General features: G+C 42.3%; 1 protein-coding gene across 11 annotated transcripts in view; it reads left to right on the top strand.

Moving 5' to 3' along the window:
- Positions 1-18150, top strand: part of ESR1 (estrogen receptor 1) — a 417733-nt gene that overhangs the window by 393928 nt on the left and 5655 nt on the right. For 10 of the 11 annotated variants that reach the window (XM_053222085.1, XM_053222082.1, XM_053222087.1 and 7 more), the window contains one exon: positions 14992-15175. The exons of the other annotated variant lie outside the window; for it this stretch is intronic. In XM_053222085.1, coding sequence (XP_053078060.1) covers positions 14992-15175 — 184 coding nt within the window. The remainder of the gene's footprint in view (positions 1-14991; positions 15176-18150) is intronic. 11 annotated transcript variants of the gene reach the window in all.

Below are 18150 nucleotides of genomic sequence, written 5' to 3'. Positions count from 1 at the left end.
AAAGTCCACGGTTTACATTAGTCACACTTGGTATTGTACGTCCTGTGGGTTTTGGCACGTGGATAATGGCACATATCCACCATTATAGTAACAGACAGCGTGGTTTCACTGCTCTAAAAATCCTGTGTTCTGCCCATACGTCCTCCCCGTCCCTGCCTTGAAAACCACTGATCTTTTTTTGCTCTCTCCATACTTCTCCTTTTCTTAGAATGTCATGTAGTTGGAATCATACAGCATAGAGTCTTTCTAGATTGGCCTCTTTCACTTAGTAATATGTGTTTAAGATTCCTCCACATCTTTTGATAGCTTGATAGCTCATTTCTTTTTAGTGCTGAATAAGATTGTATTGTCTGGAGGTACTATAGTTGATGTATCCATTCACCTACTGTAAGGCATTTTGATTGCTTCCAAGTTTGAGAAATTATAAATAACAGTGCTGTACATATCCCCCGGCAGGTTTTTTCGTGGACATAGATTTTCAACTCATTTGGGTAAATACCAAAGAGCATGATTACTGGATCTTATGGTAAGGGTGTATTTGGTTTTGTAAGCATCTGCCAAACTGTCTTCCAAAGAGGCTCTGCCATTTTTCATTCCTTCTGGAGTTCCCATTTTCCTATATGCTTGCCAGCATTTGGTGTTGTCAGTGTTCAGATTCTGGGCTCTCTAAGAGGTGTCTTGTTCTAATAGGCAGTTCCTTAATGACACATCATGTGGAGCATCTTTTCATTAAAAAAAATTTTTTTAATGTTTATTTATTTTTGAGAGACAGAGACAGACAGAATGAGAGGGGCAGAGAGAGAGGGAGACATAGAATCTGAAGCAGGCTCCAGGCTCTGAGCTGTCAGCAGAGAGCCCAATGAGGAGCTCAAACCCACGAGCCATGAGATCATGACCTGAGCTGAAGTCGGATGCATAACCGACTGAGCTACCCAGGCGCCCCTAGCATCTTTTCATATGCTTATTTGTCATCTGTATATTTTTTCTTTAATGAGGTGTCTATTCAGGTCTTTTGCCTATTTTTTTGAGTATAGTTGATACACAAAGGTTATGTTAGTTTCAGGTGTACAACTTAGTGATTTGACAAGTTTTTACATTATGCTATGTTCACCACAAATACAGCTACCATCTGTCCCATTACATCACTGTTACAGTATCACTGAATTCCTTATGCTCTGCTTTTTATTCCTGTGACTTTCTCGTTCCATAATGGGAAGCCTGTATCTCCCTCTCTCCTTCACCCATTTAGCCCAACCTCCTAAACCTCTTCCCTTTTGGCAACCATCAGTTTTGCTCCATATTTATAGGTCTGATTCTGCTTTTTGTTTGTGTATTCATTTTTTAAGATTTGATTTTGAATGGAATCATATGGAATTTGTCTCTCTTAGTTGGACTTGTTTCACTTAATACCCTCTAGGTCTATCCATTTTTGTCTCAAAAGGCATGATCTCCTTTTGATGGCTGTGCAATATTCCACATTTTCTTATTCATTTGTCTGTTGGTGGACACTTAAGTTGCTTCCATATCTTGGCTATTATAAATAATGCTTCAATAAACATAGGGGTGCATATATCTTTTTGAGTTTGTGTTTTCCCTGGGTAAATACCCAATAGTGGAATAATTGGATCATATGGTATTTCAATTTTTAATTTTTTGAGGAACCTTCATACTGCTTTCCACAGTAGCTGCACCAGTTGACATTTCCATGAGGGTTCCTTTTTGTCCACATTCTCATCAATACTTGTTGCTTCTTGTCTTCTTAATTTTTACCCATACTGACAATTGTGAAGAGATGTCTCATTAGGGTTTTGATTTGCATTCTCTAATGATTAGTGATGTTGAGCATCTTTTCACGAATCTGTTGGCCATCTGTATGTTTTCTTTGGCAAAAGATCTGTGCCAGTTTTCTGCCCATTTTTAGTCAGGTTGTTTGTTTGCATGTGTGTCTGTTGAGTTGTATAATCTCTTAATATATTTTGGATATTAACCCCTTATTGTATATGTCATTTGCAAAAATCTTCTCCCATTCAGTAGGTTATCTTTTTGTTTTCTTGATGGTTTCCTTTGCTGTGCAAAAGCTTTTTAGTCTGATACAGTCCCAATAATTTATTGTTGCTTTTATTTCCCTTGTCTTAACAGACAGATCTAAAAAAATGTTGCTATGTCTGATATTAGAGAAATTACTGCCTGTGCTCTCTCTCTTCAAGGATTTTTATGGTTTAGTTCTCACATTTAGGTCTCTAGTCCATTTTGAGTTTATTTTTGTGTATGGTGTTGGTGTTCCAGTGTCATTCTTCTGCATGTAGCCATCCAGTTTTCCTAACACCGTTTACTAAAGAGACTGTCTTTTCTTTTCCCCATTGTATATTCTTGCCTCCTTTGTCATAGATTAATTGACTATATAAATGTGGGTTTATTTCTGGGATCCCTATTCTGTTCCATTAATCTGTGTGTCTGTTTTTGTGCCAGTACCGTTCTGTTTTGGTTACTACAGTTTTGTAGTATATTTTGAAATCTGGGATTGTGATACCTCCAACTTTGTTCTTCTTTCTTACGATTGCTTTGGCTATTCCAGGTCTTCTGTGGTTCCATACAAATTTAAGTATAATTCTTCTAATTTTGTGGCCCATTTTTTAATTGGGTTGTTCATTTTCTTATGTTGACCTTTAAGAGTTCTTTGTATATTTTGCATAAGAATCCTTCCTCATCAGATATGTCTTTTGTAAATATTTTCTCCCAGTATGGCTTGCCTTCTCACTCTTTTTAGATTGTTGGTTTTTAAATGTTCTTCTGTTCCAAGACTTGTGTTCCAGAAGGAGACTCCGGTGAAGGAGGAGAAGCTGAGTGAGTGAGATCCAGCCCCGCACCTTTATTCCTTCTGCTTCCAAAGCTTTACTACACCCAGTTTATATATGAAGTTTTTATAAGAGGTTCACAGTTTTCAGGGGTTTTGATCCTCAAAATAGTTTGAAAACTACTGACTTAGATGAACGTAGGCCCTTTTTAATTCTATAATTCTGGAATTCTATGTCTCCTTTTTGCAATGTGATATAACCTTTCTCAAGGAAAAATGAGATAAACCTGTCATAGTCATGTGACACTTTTTTGATATAATTTTCATCTACTGTAGTGTTCACTTGAAATGGAGAAACTGATAACCCTAAGGAATGTGTGCCATTTAGATGCCCACTTGTCTCTTCAAAACAGTAATTTTTGAAACTAATCATCTCTTCCGAAGTAATCAGAGGGAACTATCAGCCATTTCACTTTTATATCTAGGTAAAAGGGGAAAAGTATTATCTGAAATTTTGTGACTCTGGAGATAAACATACAAGTCAGAACCAAGAATGTGCAACCTTCATCTGTTAGCAACCAGTGCTGAACATCATAGGGTTTTGAACAGTTGTGCTGTTCAATTCAGGATGATGAGCTCACATGCATTTCAGCTTATTATATATTCTTAGATCACATGTCACTTTTTTTCCTGGATTTGAAGCTAAGTCACTCAGATGAATGTTTAATGATGTTTTGTAAACATTTGCATTCACACTAACACTGTTTATTGATTTGGCAGAAGATGGAGGGATATCTTTTTCATTTTTTGATTCACATATTGCCTATTCCACAGAGAATTTGAAATGGCTTACTAAGTTTTATGTAATGCAAAGGGAGTAGACCAATAATTGACAAAATCTGTAAAAAAGGAAAATAAAGTGAATAAAGTAACAAATCCAGGAACCTAATTAGTGCACAGAAGTACATCTGTACAGCTCTTAGGAATGGGCCACAAATTTGGCTCTAAATCTCCCTCACTTGGCCAAAGCACAGAGGAGAACACATTCCATTATAAGGTTTATAGACTTTTAATAAAAATAAAAGCAAATAGACCAGTTGTATAACATAAAACACTCTCCTTCGGGCAAATCTCTACAAAGTCTATTTCTCACAATTGGGACTGGGTAAGGATTGTTCAACCAAGAATTCAGAGTGTTTTATACTCTGGTGAGAGACCAGATGCAGAGATTTTGGGTTGCCAGTTAGGGGAAGATCCATATGTTTTGAGATGGATCAGCTGGACAGTGGCCAGGTGTAATAGCTTCCAATGAAAGTTGTTAACTGCACACAGTAGCTGACAGGATGAGTTAAAACCCTCACCAGTTGTACCAAGGATGAAGGTCAAGGGCTGGATTAAGGCATTGATAGGCAATAGGGTTTATAATGTGGAGTAGAGAGTATTCAGGTACACCAGAACGGGAGCCCAATCTCTAATCTGCCTATCATTTTCCCTTCAAAGTGTTTTGTGCAGATATCCAGCTGTATTGTGCCTACTGCTACTGTGTAATGAATTACCCCCAAAACGTAACAAGTTAAAAAAAAAAGTTTGGATTCTCTTGGCCATGAATTTGTATAGGGCACAGAATGAACATCTTGTCTCTTTTCCACAATGTCTAGTGCCTCAGATGGGGAGCCTCATGATGTTGGGATAATTTGGTAATTGTAGGCGTGGTCATCTTGATGTGCCTTTATTCACACGGTAGCAATTGATGCTGGCTGCTGGCTAGGACATCAACTGGAGCTGTTGACTAAAATGCGTACCTATGGTTTCTCCCGTAACTCCCACACAGCCTGGTGCAGTGTACCTCTTAGAAGGTGGCAAGGGCTCCAGAAGCAGCTGTCCCAGCTGACAAGGCAAAAGCTGCATGGCCTAATAGGATAGCCCCTTAGAAGCCACACAGCATCACTTCCAGCCCTCCCCCTTTTTTTAATTACAAGCAAGTCATGGGTCCACCCAGACTCAAAGGAGGGCATAGATTGGACACCTCTGTGGGAAGAGTGTCAGGATCATGTTGTTGAGCAGCATGTTGGATAGGAGATGTTGTAGTTGTCACATTGGAAAATGCAGTCTGCTCCAATGTGTAAGAGCTGCTTCCTGCTCTGTGTTGTTGCTCCATTGCCCTTAAGATGCCAAGCAAGAAAAGGAAAGGTCCAGGGAAATGAATTTATGCCGACTATTTTGGCCTACCTTCCCTGGGGAAAAAATGAAACCCTCAAGGCCAGGCCAGCTCCTTGGGACTAGGAATTCTGAGTGGAACCTTGTGAATAGATTCCTGTGTGATAGATGGGCTGCACATTTTCCATCAAATGGCCCTTCAGGGGCACCTGGGTAGCTCAGTCAGTTAAACAACTGACTTCAGTTACGGTTCGTGGGTTCGAGCCCTATGTCAGCCTCTGTGCTGACAGTTCAGAGCCTGAGCCACCTTCAAATTCTGCGTCTCCCTCTCTCTCTCTCTGCCCCTCCCCAGTCATTCTGTCTCTCTCTCAAAAATAAATAAATATTAACAAAAAAAATTTTTTTAATGTCCCTCCAGAACATCTTGACCTCAGAAACCTCGTAATTGACTGTTTGAGGGATTGGAGAATCAGAACCCTGGCTGCTTCCTTCTATATTACTGATACAACTAACCTAAATAAGGCTTTTAAGCAAAACATAGATCCATAATGGATTTATCCTAAAAGGTATAAGGCTAGAATATTATTTATTACAAAAATTTTTAACTGGAATTTTTTTTAATTTGGGTATAGTTGACACACAATGTGACTTTTTTTTAATGTTTATTTTCGAGAGAGAGAGAGACAGAGCACGAGTGGGGAACGGGCAGAGAGAGAGGAAGACACAGATTCTGAAGCAGGCTCCAGGCTCTGAGCTGTCAGCACAGGGCCTGATGTGGGGCTTGAACTCATGAAGTGCCAGATTATGACCTGAGCTGAAATCAAGAGTCAGATACACAACCAACTGAGCCATCCAGGTGCCCCGGCACAATGTGACATTAGCTTCAGGTGTACAGGTAATGATCAACAGGTTTGGACATTGTGATGTGCTCATCACAAGTGTAGGTACCATCTGACCTCACATGTCACTATTGGAGTATCATTGACTACATTCCTCATGCTGTGCCTTTTATTCCTGTGACCTATTCATTCCAGAACTGGAAGCATGTATCTCCTCCCGTTCACCCATCTTGCCCAGCACCCCTCACCCCGACAACTGCAATTTCATATATAAAAGCTACAGGCAACAGAATGAAACTGAATCACTTTATTATAGCCTATACAAAATAAACTTAAAATAGATTGAAAACTTAAATGTAAGACCTGAAACCATAATACTCCTAGAAGAAAACATAGGCAGTAAGCTCCTTGACATTGGTCTTAGCATTATTTTTTTTTGGATCTGTCTCCTTAGTAAGGGACAACAAAAGAAAATATAAACAAATGGAAGGGGGCACCTGGGTCACTCAGTGGGGTAAGCATCTGACTCAGTTTTGGCTCAGGTCATGAGATCATGGTGTGTGAGTTCAAGCTCTACACTGGGCTCCACACTGATGGTGTGGAGCCTGCTTGGGATTCTCTCTCCCTCTCTCTCTGCCTCTCGCCTGCTTGCACTCTCTGTCTCTCTGTCAAAATAAATAAACTCAAAAAAAAAAAAAACAACAAACAAATGGGACATTAAATTAAAAGCCCTTGCACAATGAAAGAAACCACCAAAAAAATGAAAAGACATCCCACTGAATGGGAGAACATATTTGCAGATAAAGTGTCCCCCTTATTAGGAGTTCATATCCAAGATACACAAAATATATAGCAAAAGCCAAACAATCCAATTTCAAAAAATGGGAGAAGGACCTGATAGACTTTTTTCCAAAGAAGACACCCAGATGGCCAACAGGCACATGAATAGGTGCTCAACATCATGAATCGTCTTGGAAATGCAAATTAAAACCACAGTGAGTTACCACCTCACACCTGTCAGAATGCCTATTATCAGAAAGACAAGAAATAACAAGTGCTGGAGAGGATGTGGAGAAAAGAGAAATCTCGTGCACTGTTGGTGGAGATGTAAATTGGTGCGGCCACTGCGGAAAATAGTATGAAGCTTCCTTCAAAAATTAAAAATAAAACTACCGTATGTTCCAGCAATCCTCCAAAAGTAATTCTTTTTGGAGGATTGCTGGAATTCAAAGAATTCAAAGGAAATCAAAATGTTAATTCAAAAAGATACACACACTCCTACATTCGTCGCAGCATTGTTTACAACAGCCAAGATATTGAAGCGACCCAAGTGTCCATCTATAGATGAATGGATAAAGAGGATGTGGTATAGACATACAATAGAATGTTACTGTGCTATAAAGAGTAATGAGATCTTACCATTTGCAACAACATGCATGTATAGACCTAGATGGTATTATGGTAAGTGGAAGGAGTCAGAGAAAAAAAAAATACCAAAGGGTTTCACTTATATGTGTAATCTAAAAAGCAAAACAAATGAAGAAACAAAGTAGAACAGAAACAGAGCCCTAGATACAGAAAACAAACTGGTGATTGCCAGAGGGGAAGAGGTGGGGAGATGGACGAAATAGGTGAAGGAAATTAAAAGGTACAATCTTCTTCCAGTTATAAGATAAATAAGATATAGGTATGTAACATCCAGACAGGGCATATAGTCAATAATATTGTAAGAACTTTGTGCGGCGACAGATGGCGATGAGACTTGCTGCAGTGCTCATTTCGTAATAAATGTAAGTATCAAATTACTATGTTGTACATCTGAAACTACTATAATATTGTATGTCAATTATACTTCAATAAAAAACTGAGACACATGGCTGCCACTTAAATTATTTTCTTAAAAAGTGTATGTTTAAGATTTCTTCTCAGGTCAGTTGAATCAGTTCGTCAGTTTCACCATCTGAAATCATTAAAGGATTTGTCCTTTGAGTCAGCTTGAATGTATTGACATACCACGTTTTTACCTTCTAGAACTTCTAGTAGATTTCACTAAAAATTATATTAAATTGATAAATATCGCTGAATCTCTAGCATATGATCTCTGTTCAGATTTTGTTTGTTCATGATTCAATCTTGGGAGGTTGTATGCTTCTAAGAATTTTTTTTTCTAGATTGTCCAATTTTTTGGCACATAATTATTCATAGCAGTCTCTTATGATCCTTTGTATTTCTGCGGTATCAGTTATAACTTGTCTTTCATTTCTGAATGTATTTATTTGTGCTCTCTCTCTCTCTCTCTCTTTTCTTGGTGAATCTAGATAGTTTGTCAATTTTGTTTATCTTTTTAAAGAACCAGCTCTTAGTTTCATTGCTCTTTTTTATTATTTGTTTCAGTTTTTATTTATTTCTGCTCTAATCTTAATTATTTCTTTTTTTTAAATGGTTATTTATTTCTGAAAGGGAAGAGACAGAGACAGAGCATGAGTGGGGGAGGGACAGAGAGAGGGAGGCACAGAATCCAAAGCAGGCTCCAGGCTCTGAGCTGTCAGCACAGAGCCTGATGCAGGGCTCGAACCCATGAACTGTGAGATCATGACCTGAGCCAAAGTCAGCTGTTTAACCGACTGAGCCACCCAGGTGTTCTCATCTTAATTATTTATTTCCTTTTTACTAACATTAGGCTTCATTGGTTCTTTTTTTCTAGTTCGTTTAGGTGTGAAGTTAGATTGCTTATTTGAGGTTTTTCTTGTTTCTTGAGGTAGGCCTGTATTGCTATGAACTTGTCTCTTAGAACTGCTTTTGTTACATCCCATAGATTTTGAACCATTGTATTTCCATTTTCATTTGTCTCAAGATATTTTATTTCTTCACTGATGCATTGGTTCTTTAGTAGCATGTTGTTTAATCTCCATGTATTTGTGATTTTTCCAGTTTTCTTCTTGTACTTCGTTTCTAGCTTTATACCATTGTGGTCAGAAAACATGCTTTGTCTTCTTTAAGTTTACTGAGACTTGTTTTGTGGCCTATAAAGTGATCTGTCATGGAGAATGTTCCATGTGCACTTGAGAAGAATGTGTATTCTTCTGCTTTTGGATGGAATGCTCTGTTGTATATCCATTATGACCATCTGGTCTAATATATCATTTAAGGCTGGTTTTTCCTTATTGATTTTCTGTCTGGATGATATATCCATTGATGTAAGTGGGGTGTTAAAGTCCCCTGCTATTGTTGTATTGCTTCCTTATGTCTGTTAACATTTGCTTTATATATTTAGGACCTCCTATTTTGGGTGCATAGATATTTACAAGTATTATATTCTCTTGTTGGATCAATACTTTTATTATTATGTAATGTCCTGTCTTTTCTTAAAGTTTTTATTCTAAAATCTATATTTTCTGATATAAGTACAGCTACACCCACCTTCTTTTCCTGTCTGTTGGCATGGAATATCTTTTTTCATCCCTTCTCTTTCCATCTGTGTTATGTCCTTAGATATGAAATAAGTCTCTTATATGAACATAGATCCTATCTTAAAAGCTCACAAATTCCAGATATTCAGTGTATAGAACTTAAAAAGACCTTGGAGATCATATCCCTTGGATAAGCAGTGGAAAAGAGATAATGAATTGGAAAAATAAACAGTAATACATACAAGAGGTGATCAAAAAGTCTGTGGGACAATGTTAGTCCAAGACAGAAAGACAAGAACTCCAAAATAATTTTAATATGTACTTTTCACAAAGTGTATTTCTTATTATGCCAAAAAATTATTTAAAAACACATAGGAGCAATAACACAGTATTTCATTAATGTCTACTGTTTTGTAATAGTTGATTCTAATTTTGTTTAGGAGAATCTTAAGTCTTATTCTATATTTTGCAACCAGTTGTGTTGCTTTTGTGGCACCTGTATACCTGCACTAAAAACGTGTGTAGTTGGACAGCTTATGTAATACATTCAATTGGCTGCATAAAGTGAATAAATTACTTCATAATTTTGAGAAAAGGTATTCCATTTAAGCTTTCCTTTCTATAGCCAAACTGAATACTGGACCTTTTTTTGTACAGCCTTTGTAGAAGCTTTTCAGAACTTTTCACTGCAAAATTTTTATTTGTAGGGGTTTCTGGGTGGCTCAGTTGGTTAAGTGTCCAACTCTTGATTTTAGCTTAGGTCATGATCTCATGAACCATGAGATCGATCCCCTTGTTGGGCTTTGTGCTGACAGTATGGAACCTGCTTGGGATTCTCTCTCTCTCTCTCTCTCTCTCTCTCTCCCTCTCTCTCTTTCTCTCCCTACCCTCCCCCACTCAAGCTCTCCCTCTTTCTCTCAAAATAAATAAATAAGTATTAAAAAATGGTTTGTAGTAGGATTGATTCGTTAATACATTTAAGAAAAAAAACCCTTCATTATTTGGGACTGTCTGACACTTTGTAGGACATCCGACAGGTCTCTCCCACTAAGTGGCTGTAGCAACCACAAACTGTCCCAACAACACTCCACAAGGGGCAGTACTATCCCCTAGGAGACCAGCAGTTGCGGGGGGAGCACAAAACAAATGGAGTGTTCATCAAACTGTCAGTCTCGAAGGCCCTTCTGAGCAGACATGCTCATTACTTGTTTTACAGTTAAAACCCCTAAAGGCTGACCTGCGGATTAATCACTGGGTGAACAGGATAAAAAGAGAAGTCCCTGCAAGGAGAGTGGCAGCTTGCTGGCCCAGACTACTTATAGTCGTGGACTTGAGGGGTTTTCTTTGCTAATTTTTCCCTTTGAGTTGTGTTTTTGTTTTTTTTTTTTAATTTGGTCAAACTACCATAGGCCGAAGGATTCTCCCAGGGTCCAGTGTCACATTCTTCCTTTTGGGAAAGAAAACATGTGTCCTTGCTTGAAGAATTTGGCCTTAAGCATCTGGTAAACCATGGCCTCAGCATTCTTCATTTGTTTAGAACAATTAGATGTGCCCACCAGTGGAGGGCAATGGTTGGTTGTGCTATGCTCCCTTCTGGGCACGACCACGTACATATATGCCCTGCAGGGTCCATGCCTGCATTCCTCCAGCTTCCAGAAGTCTCTATCATCTGGAAAAGTGATGGGGGTAGGGAGAGGGTCCTGTGGGGTGAAGAGAAAAAAGGAAGAAGGCAGAGGGAGAGCATCCAAGCAGAATCAGAGGAGAGAGTAAAATTCAGAGTCGGTGAGAGCAAGAGAGTGTGAGAAAGATTGAATTGAGATCTCTTATATATGGGGGTGTCCTTGTGGTCTCGCTCCCCATTCTTTTCTACCACCCGATTTCTCCACAGACTCTTCCTACATCTCCTGGTGTTGGCCAAGATTCAGAATATGGAGAAGCTCAGATTTGCTAATAATACTTCAAGACTGGATAATGACACACAGATTGGTTTTTTCCATCTTTGGGATTTGGAGCAGCTCTGGGAGTTGCAAAACCTGCCTTGGTGCAAGAATATTTCTGAAGGCTCTCACTGTCTGGTCACTGGCTCTGTGCTGTTGGGCACAGTGGTGCAGCCATCCAGGGTGGCGGGGACCACCTGGGATATGGAAATTACCAGCAGCCCGGTTTTGCATTCGCCGGAGCACCTGAAGCATTCTGGGAATTTGAATTTCTGTTGTTTCTCTCAAACACCCCCTTAGGGGCAGCAGGCAACAAACATGGATGGACCACATTTTGCCAGAAAAGCCCAAAAGGATGATGGCTGCTGTTGTCAATTACTGGCATTTCAACAGGACTGTATTTTTATTTCTGAGTATATTTACACAGCTAGGAAGCATCTGCTGACAAGGATGAAATGATAAGCTGTATCCGTGCCAAAACAGGACTAGAAAAACAGACTTGTTCTGCAAATGGACTGCATCTCGAGTCAGTGTTAAGAAAATTCTTTCTCCACAGGCAATATCTGCACGCAAAACATTAACACTTGGGGCGCCTGGGTGGCTCCATCAGTTAAGCGACTGACTTCGGCTCGGGTCATGATCTCACCATTCATGAGTTCGAGCCACACATCGGGCTCTGTGCTGACAGCTCAGAACCTGGAGGCTGCTTCGGATTCTGTGTCTCCCTCTCTCTCTCTGCCCCTCCCCGCTTGTGCTCTGTCTCTTTCTCTCTCTCAAAAAATAATAAATAAATCATTTAAAAAGCCATTAACACTTAAAATAGGACTTGGAATCCCTATTAAGTAACATAGTGCATGCACACAGTAGGTCCCTAATGAAAGTCTGCTAAAGGAAAGAATCGATGTGTGCAGGCACCTGAAGGAAGATGGGCGATCAGTAGCCCCGGAGAAAACTTCCCACCCTGCGCCTGAGGGCCACGGTTCTTTCACTGGGAAGAGCGTGATGTGAGGCTGGCTCTCAAGGTGTCTGAGATTCAAGCAGAAGAGGTCTGAAATTCTACCCCTGGGTGCACAAGGAAGAAGAACCGTGTGGCTGGATGTCACCTTGAAGCAGGTTGCTCCTCGATTCTGTGGTTCTCTTGAACCAGAACAGGATTATTGGTGTATGAGGCCAGCATCCCGGGTGGTGACAAAAAAGGAAATTGGTAGAAAACGCATCATCCAAGTTGGATTAACTCAGCTCTGTGGCCTGGGCAGGTTCCCAGGACATACAGCCAGTTGCAGGGCCTCTGGGAGACGGGAGGCTAGAACGTGTGTGGTAACAGAGAGGGAAGTGCGAGGCAGGGTGGGGGGCCGCTCGGAGGTGCCCCTCACCCTAACCCACTGGTGCACAACCCTCCTGCCATCCATCACTTCCAGGCCAACCCCGAGGCCACTGGACAGTTGCCCAATTTCTAACGGACACGTTCTTTCTCTGTCAACAGTTCACATGGAACGTTAAGTGAAGGAATCCGGCAATTTCTTCCTTATTTCACTGCCTGTCTATTGCTTACTCATTCTGTGGTCTATTTGCTTTGGATCCAAGTGCCTCTGGGTACGAAAAGCTACATTATTGTATTCAACTGCATGTAAGCCAAGATCCCGACCATCCTGGTTTTGTTGTTGTTGTTGTATTTGTTCTAAAGCTTAGCCATTTTCCATTCTGGGCAATTACCGCTGTTTACTATGAGTTCCACTGCATAGGTATTTTCCCCATCGCCGACCTCTGGGTTGCGGTGTGGGCAGTAACTGTCATGACATCACAGCCTGCTAAAGGAAAGAATTGTAGCAGTACAAAGTCAGACATTAATAAACGTAGGGGACTTAGCTTGAAGGTACCAGTGAGGATGGGGAGAGGATGGGGAGGAGAAGAAATCTCTTTATGAGGGGGCCAGTGGGCTGAGAAGAAATAAGACTGAAAAAGATGTTGCTAAATACATAATGCATCATCTGGAGACAAATACAGCATCATCTGCTCTCTGTAGGACGGTATGATTCGGCGGAATGGAGTTTGTTTCTCGAGTGTCTACTTGATAGAAAACCCATCTTTGTGGTCCTACGACAGGATTGACCCATCCTGCCCTCCTCTTGCTCTGAATACTTGCCGCCTCTTTGTCACTCACCTTCCTCTGGTCCTTGGGCTGAGTTCCCAACTCAGGTGATCAGGATTCTTTTTGTACAGGTGACAGAAACCAACTCACACTGTCCTGAACAAAAAAGGGAATTTATAGGGCGCCTGGGTGGCTCAGTTGGTTGAGCGTCTGACTTTGGCTCAGGTCATGATCTCATGGTTTGTGGGTACGAGCCCCGCATCGGGCTCTGTGCTGACACCTCAGAGCCCGGAGCCTGCTTCCGATTCTGTGTCTCCCTCTCTCCGCCCGTCCCCTGCTCGTGCTCTGTCTCTCGAAAATAAATAAATGTTAAAAAAAGTTTTTAAAAGGGAATTTATGGGTTCATGTGTTAGAAAGGATACTATAGAAGTTATAAGGTCAAAAGAAAACAGTGTAAGAATAGGACCTTGTGCCTGAACCGGGATTTCCCCCCTACCCCTCATATAACTATTACTTCTACATTCTGTTGCTCAGCTCCATTCTGCACATGGGAGCTCCATGAGCAGGGAAGGTGCCACACCTGAGAGTCACTATTCTCACCCTCCAAGCTCAGCAATCTAGAGGAAAGAGTTTCTGTTTCACAACGTCCATATACAACTCCAGAAAAAGCTCTGTCTAGCTCAGGGCTAATACTGTCCCAAAGAATAGAGTGGCCTGATTGTCTCATTTCTTTTTTTTTTTTTTTAATGTTTATTTATTTTTGAGAGAGAGAGAGAGAATGAGCCCGAGAGGGTCAGAGAGAGAGGGAGACTGAGGATCTGAAGCAGGCTCTGTGCTGACAGCAGGGAGCCCAATGTGGGGCTCAAACTCACAAACTGTGACATCATGACCTGAGCTGGAGTCAGATGCCCAACTGACTGAGCCACCCAGGCATCCCCTGATTGTCTCATTTCAGTCCTGAGTCTACCTGTGGCCCAGGGAGTAGGATCTGTTTCCAGAAGAAAGGCAAGAGGGAAAAAAACAAGACAAAACAAAACAAAACACGCCTCCCAGTGAAAAACAACAGTTCCCGTGGTCCTCTGCGCCCACCCACCATAAACCTTTCAGTTGAGGAGGAAAAGTAGGAAGGGCCTAAGCCTCATCTGAAACCTCATCTGAAACATAACAGCAAGGTAGATCCTACCTGGGAAAATTACCTGTCAGTCACTCCACAGGTCATTCTTGCTGTCTGTGCATCTCACAAGAATGTCACATGATAATGATCACATGTGGAGTCAGTGCATTGGGCTTCCTTCCCGGCTCTGCTTTGTCCTAAGTTTTCTTAGCAGGTTCATGCATCTCTCTGCCCTTTGTTTTCTTCATGGGAGAGGAATAATAACGCCTCTCTCAGGGGTTTGTCGTCAGCGTTAGTGGGATAGTTTATGTTGATGTCAGACGGGCCAGAGAAGGAGCGGCTGGTATAACCATTACAACCCCGAGGCTAACAGTGCCTTTCCTGGGGATCGTGATGACAAGTCCCAGAAATTGGCGCACACGTGGGAGGCCTGATAGGTTTCTCGGTGTTCTCAGACATGTATACTGAGTAGGAATTTCGTGCCGTTGCTCAGATGGAACGGGTCCCAGACTCCTGCCCTGCTGTGCCGGGGGCGGTGTGGGGGGGGGGGGCACTGGCGCTGGCTGGGTTTTACATCCCGCACACGCTGCCAGTCTCCTAGACCTCGTCGTCTTGGAGTTTCTCTGTCTCACTCTCTCTCTGCGCATTCAGGAGTGTACACATTTCTGTCCAGCACCCTGAAGTCTCTGGAAGAGAAGGACCATATCCATCGTGTCTTGGACAAGATCACAGACACCTTGATCCACCTGATGGCCAAAGCGGGCCTGTCTCTGCAGCAGCAGCACCGGCGTCTGGCCCAGCTCCTCCTCATCCTGTCCCACATCAGGCACATGAGGTGAGGCATCCTTGGGTCCCCCCCCCGGGAGCCCTGTAATGAACACAAGCCCTCAAACGTGCTACCACTGGGCCAGGAAGGGCTGACGCCTGAATACAGATAGCGCCCTCGGAACAGTTCCCAGGACATAATAAGCAGAAACGCTATGGGACGACGGAGGAGGGAAGAAGGAAATCTGTCTAGGGCGTGGGGCAGGTGTCAGAGAGGCTTCATAGAGGAAATGATATTTGCACCCAGTTTGAAGCCTGCACAAGGTCTGATGGGAGGAGTGTGTGGTGTGCGGGCAGAGGGAGGATGGCAATGTTTGATCATTCGTTTTATCTCACCACTCAAGGCGGGTGCGTGAACACAGCTGTCCTCTGAAGGCACCCGGCACGTCCATTATGGTTCCTGCATCACGCTCCCCCTATTTACAGTTGGAAACCTGGGGGCACCCAGGTGGCTCAGTCAGTTAAGCATCCGACTCTGGCTCAGGTCATGATCTCACGGTTCATGAGTTCGAGCCCCACATCAGACTCTCTGCTGTCAGCACAGAGCCTGCTTTGGATCCTCTGTCCCCCTCTCTCTCTCTGCCGCTCCCCAGCTCATGCTCTCTCTCTCAAAAAGAAACATTAAAGAAATGTTTTTTTAAAAAGAGAAGAAAAAAGAAATCCTGACAGAATCTCGGTCCCTACAGCGCACAGAGAATCACCATCGATTCTTCCATTCCTCTCAGATCCCTTGTCACCCCTCACGGCTGTTACCCTCATCCAAGCCACCATCATTTCCTTTTGGATTTCTGCAGAAGCCACCAAACATACCTCCCTGCCTTCAGTCTTGACCCTTCCTAACCCATTCTCCACCCAGAGCCACAGTGGCCGTCCTAATACCACATCTGATCACCTCATTCCTTTATTTAAAACCCTCAGCTTCCCATCGCTTTAGATACAAGTGTAAGTTCCTTTATTTTGCTTGTACAACTTCTGTGCTCCAGCGGTTACTTAACTTCCTGGTAGTCTGAGCTCTGGCCAGGCACCTTTGTTCTCTGAGTCACGGGTGGGCAACTCCAGGTTACACATCGGCTGGCAGCTCTGTCCGTCCCCGCTGCGTTCCCTCCTGCCTGTGGGACAGCTGGGCACAGCTGGGGGACTCTGCTTCAAGCTGCAGGCTGGCCAGGTGACTGCTCCGTGTGTCCTTTATCCTCCTGTCCCCACAGGTTAGCTGGGACATATCGTTCTCACGGCAATGGCAGAGGTACAGGAAAGCAAGTCTATAAGGGCAAGTGCATTTTGATCTTTTAGTTAAGTGATATCTACAACATTCTGTTGGCCAACACATCACTTGATGAGGCTTCAAGTCAAGATCAGGAGCATGGGCACAGGGAGGGAGTATTTCAGAACAGTAAGCTAATCCATCATGGCTGAGATATTCTTTTCAGGAGGCATCTCCTGACCCTTAACCCAGCTGGGATTTATACCCTATTCTTCCTGATCGTTATTTCGTGTCTTGTTTTCTCTCTGCCCCAGTTAGACTGTAAACCCTTTGAGGCAGTTGTCACAATCCATCATGCATAATCTGTGTACCCAATACCTCCTAGCATAGGGCTTGGCACATAGTAACTACTCGATAAATATTTTGTGTAGGGGTTAAGGAAGGGTATTAGCAGAGGAAGTAAGAGCCTCTCTGTGCCAAAAGGACAAAGTGGCTTCATTTCTATTTCAAATGGTCACGTCATGTGGCTGGCTAGACGCTTAATGGATACTATTCCCATGAACAGAACTCTGGCTGCAGGGAAGAAATAAGCAGTTGGTATATTCTTTACTCCAGAAAGGCCCTAGAAATGAGAGATCAGAGAGCCATGCATGATGATGTCTATATGACCTTGGGCTTACACCCAGACCCTCGGAACGAAAATGTAATTTCTTCTCTTAGTGGCTATGAGGGAAGGGCATGGTGTCTGAGGGGTTGGCTTAATTTGTAAGGGGCTTTCAAACCTCAAGATTAAGCATCAAGAGGCAAGATTGCATTCAGCCCACACATTTCTAATCCTTTCCCATTTATTTTTATGAATATTACAAAGAGGGAAGCAGGAGTGCGTCAGAGTAACAACCCTCTGCCACATTACCTGGCTGAGAGAGGAACCTTCCCCTAGAAGAAGTGTGTTAACATTTACTCTGGGCTGGGAATTTCAAAGATGTCATAGAAACCATGTATTACAGATGAAGGTTTTTATTCTTCGGTAGGAATTGCTGAGTCTTCAAATCTGTCAACTGCTTTTCAGCATTAGCAAGCCTGATTAGCGAATACCCAAATATGTCTGCACTAAATTTATAGGCTTTAGTACTTTTGTTGGCCTATGTAGAGGGCAGCAGCGGGGAGAGAGCTCTGAAGAGTTTGTCTCAATTGTGCAAAAGCTGGAGAGAAGCTGCTAATCTACTAGATTTGAGCATTTTCTCTCTCGCTCACTTGGGCACGCACACACACACACACACACACACACACTAATGTTTTTGGTGCCTTATTGCAGCCAATCTAGCTCTGTTTTATTAAGGTTGGCCCCAGCCATATGTTGTTACTCAGAGAACTTAACACCCAGATTTCATGTGACTATAAATGATTCATTAGGTTGCAAGAGCAAGACAGTGTGAGATCCAGTGGGCATTTAGCATTAACAGCATTTTTAAATTAAAACACACACACACATACACACACACGTAGATGTGTAATTAGGTTGTGGTGTCGTAAGACCTGAAGAGTGTGTTGCTGTGTTTTTCTGGCATGTCTCCAGCTCATGCGACTTTTCCCCTACTAAAAATGCCAATATTTTCTAGGGTATTTGGTCCTGCCTACTCATGATCCATCATTCTTTCTAAACAATTTCAAGCTCCCTAAATGGTTGTTCTGTGTTTTTTCCATGGGTGGCGTGGTGGGAGAAAGAGCAGAGTTGTAGCTGGCAGAGGGCAGGGGGACAGCGGTTAAAAGGAGAAATGCCATTT

This window comes from Acinonyx jubatus, chromosome B2, assembly GCF_027475565.1.
Source record: "Acinonyx jubatus isolate Ajub_Pintada_27869175 chromosome B2, VMU_Ajub_asm_v1.0, whole genome shotgun sequence".
NCBI lineage: Eukaryota > Metazoa > Chordata > Mammalia > Carnivora > Felidae > Acinonyx > Acinonyx jubatus.
This window is presented reverse-complemented; position numbering and strand designations above follow the sequence as displayed.